The sequence below is a fragment of the Talpa europaea genome (assembly GCF_964194135.1).
Source record: "Talpa europaea genome assembly, chromosome: 11".
NCBI lineage: Eukaryota > Metazoa > Chordata > Mammalia > Eulipotyphla > Talpidae > Talpa > Talpa europaea.
In genome coordinates this window covers 1,313,718-1,321,845 of record NC_140078.1, presented here as the reverse complement: position 1 = coordinate 1,321,845, position 8,128 = coordinate 1,313,718, and the positions used below count along the sequence as shown (strand labels likewise).

General features: G+C 66.4%; 1 protein-coding gene across 1 annotated transcript in view; it reads left to right on the top strand.

Moving 5' to 3' along the window:
- Positions 1-1,763: 1,763 nt before the first annotated feature.
- EDN3 (endothelin 3) overlaps positions 1,764-8,128 on the top strand; it is a gene marked incomplete at both ends in the record, with an annotated part of 36,369 nt that continues 30,004 nt past the window's right edge. Inside the window, 2 exons of the mRNA XM_084246600.1 lie at positions 1,764-1,815; positions 2,338-2,608. Coding sequence (XP_084102726.1) covers positions 1,764-1,815; positions 2,338-2,608 — 323 coding nt within the window. The remainder of the gene's footprint in view (positions 1,816-2,337; positions 2,609-8,128) is intronic.

The following is an 8,128-nucleotide window of genomic DNA, read 5'->3' as shown; positions in this document are numbered from 1 at the left end:
TGGCCTCACCCTGCCCTGTGCTCTGCGCCCAAGTTCCTTCTCTGCCCCAGGCTAGAAGGCCCTGGCGACCCCGTCCCAGAGTCCCAGGCTGGCCCGTGCTGGTGTCGTGCAGGCTGTGGGCGCTGACCCGGGAGAGCGGGTCCGGGTGTGCACGTGCGTGCGCGTGCTTGTGTGCGTGTGTGCGCAGCCTTCTCTTTCTAGCTGGTTACTATTTATTTTTCCCTCTAGCCGTTCCCCCCAGTGCATGAATTTCCCTTTGCAGGTGATGGATTTGTTCATTCCCAAAAAAGAGATAATGGAGTGAGGAGGAATTCAAGCCTTGGAGGAACAAAAGGTGGCGCCCGTCCTGGGTGTGTCCTGCTGCGCACTGAAGGGGACGCGGAGACTCCCTCCAGAGCCCGTGCCTGCGGGGGGGCAGGTGACCCTCAAGGAGGAGCCTCCTCCTGCCCCACTCTGTGGACTCAGACCCAAGGGCTGGGCAGGCGGAGGGGAGCATCGCCTCAGCTCTGGGGTTGAGCACAGTCCCCGCGACTGCAGCTCGGGAATCCAGTACCCAGAAAGCAGCGGTGTGGAAGCACCCCTGTGGGCAGCGGCGGGCGCGGCGGGCGGCCAGCTGTCAGCTGGAGGCTTGCAGGTGGGGGTCCGAAGGCCCCTTCACCCGCGGGTGGCGGGCGCTGGCTCCGAGGCCTCGCCCCTGGGCCTTGGGCTTCCTCACAGCATGCCGCCGTGTCCTGGGGCAGCGAGGACCGTGACCTGCGGCACCGCGGCCGCGCGTGACTTCGCTGTCAGTGGCTCCCTGCCTTCTGCTCCGCTCACCGCTGAGGAGACCCGTGTCGGGCCCGAGCGCCTCCCACGTCTTGAACTTGAAAGATGATTAAAAAGCAATAGAGGGGGGGTGTCTCGCCTGGGGTAGGGACCGCCTCATGCAGCCACCCGCTCTGTGGGGGCCTGTGAAGTGGGGGCGCCCCGGATCCTCACTCCTGTTCTTTGTAGACTTTGCTCCCAGACCAGCGCCCGCCCCGCTGGGGGTGAGCTCGGCGGCAGGTGGGGGAGGCCCAGTGCCATGAGTCACGAGTGTAAAGTGCACCCGGGCCTTGGCAGGCTGTCCTGTGCCAGGCTGAGCTGTCACCCCGGGCCCTGAGAAGGATTCTGTCCCTCACACGCGCGTGGAAGAGAACAGCCTTTGTGCCGCGGTGCGCACCTCTCCTGCGCGGGCTGGGGGCTGCAGTCCTGGGGGCTGCAGTCCTGGGGCAGCAAAAAGGCGGGGGTGGGGTGTGCCTGCGAGAGCGCACGTGTGTGCGCGCGTGTGCATATGTGTATTGTGCTCGCGCCCGGCCTTCAGCGCTGTCCCTGCCCCCGCCCACCGCGCCCACCGCGCCCACCGCACCCCGGCACCCCCCTGGCTGCTCCCCCCGCGGGGCTGGGTGCGCCCCGGCCGCTGCGTTTGGGCTGCGCCCCCACCCCGCGCCTGGGAAGCGACCCCCGCGCGCCCCGGGTTCAAAGGCCCGGCGCGCAGCTCCAGCCCCTCGGGGGGCGGGGAGGCGAGGGGGTGGCGCGGGAGCCAGAAAAGCCGGAGCCCAGCGGCCGCGCAGGGATGGGCAGCGCGCTGCGAAGTGAGTGACTCTGCAGCAACTTCTGGCCGGACCGGGCCGGAGCCGGCGCGGCGACGCGGCAGCGGGAGGCGCGGCCAGTGCCCGGCCCGGCGCTCTTCGCGGCCACAGGCTTCCCTCCTCCGGGCCCGGCCCCCGCGCCTGACGGGGTTCATGGAGCTGGGGCTGTGGCTCCTGCTGGGACTCGCAGTGGCCTCCGCCGCAGGTAGGCAGGCGGGGCGCGCGGGCTGCACAAAGGGCGGCGGGACGGGGCGTGAGGAAGGTGCGCTGAGGGGAGCGGCCTGGGCCCCCAGCCCTGCGGGCGAGGGGCGCGCAGAGCCGGCCGGGGAGGGCTGCGCGGTGGGCTCGGTAGGCTGCAGCCCGGGAGCAACTTGGCTCATTTTTCCTGAAGTTGTGAACTTTTCAAAAAGTTTGCAAATCATTTTCAGAAACGGTAAACTGCTTGCACGGTTTGCAGGGTGTCCAGAGTGCGTGCAAGTTTTCAGCGCCATGCAAAGAGCTTGCAGACTTTGCAGAAAGTGAAAACAATTTGCATGCTTTTCAGCAAGAATGCACTCCCTGCACACTCTTCAGAGCCTGTGCTCAGAGCCTTGCACGCTTTTCAGCAGACTTTACGGAGAGCGCAGCTAGCTCGCAAACTTGGCAGAGCATTCGGGGCCCCTCCCCCAGGGGCTTGGGCTCCGTGAGTGTCCTGGCCCTCAGGAGCCCCTCAATCTGCCCCCTCCAGGACTGGAGCCTCGTCCCCAACCTGGGGACGCGGGCAGAAGCGGCGCAGCCGGCGTCCCCCATGCGGCCGCATCCAAGGGGGACGCCAAGGACACCGTGACTGCGAGTCCCAGGAGCTCTGGCCGGGAGCAGGGACCCGGCCAGTCTGGGGAGCAGGCGGCCGGGGGGGACCCTGGGCACCGCCGGGCCAGGCGCTGCACGTGTTTCACCTACAAGGACAAGGAGTGCGTCTACTACTGCCACCTGGACATCATCTGGATCAACACGCCTGAGTGAGTCGTGGGGCCGGGCGCGGTCCTGAGAGCAGGGCGGGCACCGGGCTCCCGGCGGGCCCACATGCTCGCATTCTGGGAGGTCCTGGTCCCGCCAGCCTGGAGCCTGCCCTGGCACAGCCTGCTCTCTCGCTGGGGTCTCCTGCCCACCCAGGTCTGGTCTGCAAGACCGGGGGTGTGGCCCCCACGCCTTGGAGGGCCTGGCCCAGGAGAAACCCAACCCCAGAGCCCTGATCCGTGGGAGAGGGAGCCCCCCTCCAAGTGAACTGAGCTGCCAGAGGGATTAGTTACCCGAGACTCCCTCTGAGCGGGTGGGAGCCCCGAAAGTCATCTCTTGCCCCCGCCTGACCCGCCAGACTCCGAGGAGTTTCAAATTCCTTGAAAGCAGGCTGTTCCCCAAGGAGCGCAGGGTGGGCTGGGCAGGCCTGGGGGCGTCTGCCCGGTCAGGGGAAATGCCACAGGCCCCAGGTTCCCTTCCTCTTGGGGCAGAGCACCCCTGGGTGCCACCCACTGCCACGTCCTGTTCAGCCCTCGGGGCACCCGACTACAGGTGGACACTGCCCGTAGGGGCCCTGGGGTCTGCCTTGCCCGAGGTCAGCCCTTGCCTGAGGCCAGGGCTGTGGCGCTCTGGGGGGGGCATACAGCACCCCCTGCCTTGCTCAGCGTCGGAGCCCCCTGGCAGAGAAGTCACCGCACCAGATGCCTGGCCCAGGCTGCTGCCCTCGGGCTCCCTTTCCTGACCTGCTGGTGGGGGCGGGGCCCGAGGTCTGCTGTCCTTAGGTTCTAGGGTTCCCTGGGGCTCCTGCCTGCGTCCCCCAGAGTGGGAACGGGTCTGGAAGGCCGGTCAGGGCCGTGTTGGAGCCCCTCGGCCATCCCCAGGTCTGTCCCTCACGGCGTCCTTTAGCCCTGAGGCCTCTGGTTGAGCACTCTGGGTGCAGCGGTGATGGGGTCGCCCACACCCCGGTTCACGGCCACCTTGAGGACGATGTGTGGTGGGGGTCAGCCTCCGGGTCCGGTGTCTTTCAAGCCTGGTGAGGAGACGGTGCTGGGCTGGAGAGCCGCCGGGCCCTTTAAAGGGAGGGTAGCGGGGACATGGGGGGCAGCTCTGTCCGGCTGCCCGATGCCACCTGCTCCTGCGTGGCGAGGGGTCACCTGACGGGTCCTTTCTGGTGCCCACCCTGTGGCGCCGGGGTCAGGGGACAGTGCCCCAGAGCCCAGCCAGGCAGGGGCAGCGAGACAGAGGTCCCCTTGGCTAGAACCCCGCTGTGGCTCCAGAAGAGGAGGAAGGAAGCCCGGCTGGGGGGCCGGGGAGCACGGGGTGGGGGTGTCTCTACCTCTGCTCTTGCCTGTTGCCGAGCCCGAGCTCTGGCTGTTGTTCAAACTTCATCTAGGGGCTAAACAGACGCCTGGGGTGAGCCCCGTCCTGCCCCGCAATCTCGAGGGGCCCTGCGCGGCGGGAGAGCCCCGTCTCTGGCTCTCTCCAGCACAGTGGGCCCGGCGGCTGCGCCTCGGAGTTTGATTTACCGCTTCCCTGGTCTCCGACCCAGAGTCCCGGGAACAGCAGGGGGAGGGTCCATGCAGGGTTTGGGCGTCCCCAGAGCTCCTGGGGAGCGGTGTGACCATGGCCCGACTTGGGAGTTCTGAAGTGAGTCAAGAGCAGCGGTTTTTGCAAGAAGACTTTCCCGACGGTCTGTCTCGCCCCCTGCTCCTCCCTCCCCTGCCCCCTCCTCCCGGACCGTGCCCGCCGCCACGCAGACAGGCCTCTTGCCGTCTTCAGAATGTCTTGGACAGGATGCAGTCCAGCCCGGCAAGGTGGGCTCTGGGAACAGGGACACAGGCCTTGGGGAAGCGGCGGAATCGGAAGGTGACAGAATTGACCAACGGGAGGATAATAGAGCGGAAGGGGGGCTCTTCAGGGCCCCCTGCCTCCCGGCACACCCCCACCTTAGTGTCACCTCTCCAGCGGGGAGGCCGGCCTCTCCCTGAGTGACGTCCCGGTCTCTCCACACCTCTCTGGGCCCCTGTGGAGGATTCCAGAACCTCATGCCTAGATCAGGTCTTGAGCTTGGGGTGATCTTCAGCTCTGGTGGCCTCTCTGCCCCTGTAGTCGCAGGCTATGCCCCCAGTGTCCCCCCGAGGATGGCGTTTATGGCGCGGGTGTTCCAGGACCTGCAGGAGGGACGGGGCACCAGCTCCTCTGCATTGCCGTGGGGTCAGCTAACGTCTAGTGGAAGCTCCAGAAACCGGTGACCCCCGAAGTCTCCTCTGAGTCTGAGACCTGAGGCTCTGGTTCTCCCGCCCTCCCCTGCGCCCTGGGTCTCCCAGACCTGTGCTGTGGGCCTCTCACAGCCCGCAAAGCGCAAGGAGATGCCCCATCCCGCGGGCTGACCCGTGGCTGCTCCTGTCCCCGTAGCCTGCCCCGTCTCGCCCTGGGATCCGGCCTGCCGGGCTGTCCCACAAGCAGGGCTGCCTGCCCCAGGCTTCCCAACTCTCCTGGAGGGACACGGTCCCACAGGCCTCGGGGGTGGGGGCTTGTCCAGGGACAGGCCCCAGCACTTCCATCATGTCCCCCAGGAAGCTCGTGGCCCAAAGAGTAGCTGGTGCTCCCGGGACCGTGCTCCTGGGTCTGTGCTCCGGCCTCTGGCTGGCTCCCTCGTGGCGTGGACGTCACAGAGGGATCACACCCGGCTATGGGGTGTCGGAGCTGTGCCCCCAGCCCCACGGGTCTGTCATTGACCGAAACATCCAGAATATACTGAAAACACAGCAGTGTCTGGGCATGGCTGGGCCGTGTCAGAGAGAGGACAGGTGGGCCATGTGCGTGCGCATGTGCATGTGTGTGTAACAAGTGTCTGTGGAAACGCACACACACAGCGGCCCTGACTCCGAAGGCTCTGGAGACAGAATTCCTTCCTCTCCAGGGCCCCGGTCTCCTGTCAGGGCCGTCCCGGGCGTAGACGCGGCCCACCTCCTTGACGCTCCTCTTGCGCCGCTAGCTGTGCCCCTTCCCGCCCCGCCTGCGCTGCTTCTCTGCCCTCGCGCCTGGGCTCCTGCTGGCAGGTGCTCCATGGAATTCACGGCGCTGTCGTCGCTCTAACTGTGTCCCGGGGGGGCGTGCACCGGGTGGACAGGGGTGCAGGGGACACCAGCGAGGCAGCCACTGAGGGGACAAAGCGGGGTGTAGGCAGTGGGTGCCGTGGGTCTGCCGCCTGCTGGCCTCCCAGGACAGGCGAGGGGCGCTGGGCGTGTTTTCCAAATCTGAGCCTCGGGCCTGGGATGTATTCACAGGCAGGGCGAGGCAGGAGGCGGCGGTCACACCTGCTGGGCATCTGAAGCGCCGTCCCGCCTCGTGGGGCAGCCTCGGGCCCGCGTGTCCAGTCTGACTCGCCGTGTGGTTGGGGCTGCTGGGCCGGCCCTCCTGCGCCCCCTCGGGAGGGTGACTTCAGGGCACCAAGGGGTGCCCCAGGCAGCACCAAAGGGGCCACGGCCACCCAGCCCGGCAGGAACAACCGTTCGTTCGAGGGTCTCTTCCTCCCCGGAGAAATAAAGAGTGAAAGTAACAACCAGCAGTGTTCGGGGTGTCTGCGAGCGTGTCCCGGCAGCTCCCTCTCGGCCCCTCCGTGCTGCTCAAGACCGCATGTTCCAAGAGGAGACGCCTCGGGCTGTAGCGCGTGGAGGGGACGGACCCGCAGCGCCGGGGTACGGGTGGGACAGCTCCACTGGTTGTCGCAGAGACCCCGACGTGCCAGCCCACCTGGCCCGGCCAGCCGCAGGGGAGACCGGGCGTCGTGACGGCCACGGCAGTGCTGGCCCTGACTCCAGAAGTCGAGCTGTGCGAGGGCCACGTGAGCTGTGCGAGGGCCACACTCACATCCTGCCGTGGCCATGTGGATGGCTGCGAGGGTGGCGCCCCCACCCTGGGCCTGAGGGCGCTCCCGGGGCCGGCCGTGCCTGCTGCGCCCGCACTGTGGCTAGAGGACCCAGCCAGGAGAAAGTCCTTCCCAAGCGCTGCCGAGCTCCCGGGACAACCCCCACAGGCCTGCCCAGGCTCCCCTAGCCAGCCCGCACCTCGCTGGGGACCCCAGTCCTTCCGCAGCCGTGGAGCTTGGTCTGTTAGCGTTGGCGCCAGAAGGTGTACATACCTGGGCAAGGTGTGCCCGCTGCCCCTGCTGCTGATAAGGATGCCATGGCCAAAGGTCGTTGTGGGCTGCGGGAGCCTCACCCGCCTTGGCCTCTCCTCGCTGGTTCCCAGCTGCTTGTGGCTGGGCCTGGGAATGGTTCCAGAGTTTGTGGGGGCCACGGTGTTCTCCGAGGCGCCAGCCCATGTGCCCTGTGTGACAGGGAGAGGGGAGCCGCCACCGGGCCGGCGTTTCCTGACCATCAGGACCTCGTTGGTGCTGGAATCTTGGCCGGGTCTGGTGGGTTGTTGTGTCCTCTCGGGCGGGTCCAGCAGAGAACATCTAAAAGGCCTTGTGAGTTGTGGACTGAGGGCCCGGGGGGCCGCGAGACCCAGGGGCGAGTGCCCGGGGTGTGGCTCCCTGGGTGTCAGCTCAGGAAAATGGTGTGAGAGTAACGGCGCTGGCCAGACAGACATGCCCTTGAGCTCAGGGCTCCTGGTCATGGTGTGAGCTACTTGAGACTTTTTCCTCCCAGGTCACCATTTCTCTCTCCTCCTCCGACACCTAATACATGTTTCCATCCCAGTTTTGAGTTCGAGTAGCACAGCCCTTAGAAACACTCCCCTGTGGTGTCTCAGCCAGAGCCTCCGGCGGAGGTCCAGCTTGATGGGAAGATCTGCCCACACAAGGCGGCCTTGCTAGGAGTGCCTCCCTCCCCGGGCCCCAGAATTCAGGGGTGGGGGCAGATGCCCAGGAGCCGGCTTCCGACTGGATGAGAGAGAGACTGTGCCGGGCCGGGAGGCCGCTGGGTGTGCAGCAAGAAAACTTGGTACAAAGAGGTCAGGACCCTGCATGACCCCAGAGGGAGAATTTGGACTCTGCTAGATGAAAGGGACATGGCAGCTAGAAACTTGGCCTTAAATCTGAAGGCAGATGAAAGGCTCTGACATCTGTGCTGTGGTTTATTCCTACAAGAATTTAAAACAAAGGAAGCTGGGTAGCAAACAGAGCTTCCCCGAGGAGGCCCCACGGCCCAGTTCTCTGGCTCCAGCTGGCCAGGTCCTCCGGTCTCAGGGTCCAGGGCCCCTCCCACCTCTCGGAGCCCCCTGGGTCCCCGCCGGGTGCCTGGGCGCAGAGGGAGCACATGGGCTGTGAGCTTGAGGGAGCGCCCAGCTCGCCTTTGCTCATGCTTCGGGGAAACAGAGCACACCTGAAAATTGGCCTCCACACGTTTCCCCATCGGGGACAGAATCGATTTTACTTAGAAATTTCGGCGCCGGCTGTGCTCAGTGCGAGCCTCCTGTCCAGGCTGAGTTTGGGATGCTTCTCCTCACGATGTCCCGGGACAGGCGACAGGAGGGGGCAGCCCTGGCCCAGACCGAGTCTCAGGAGAGCCAAGAGC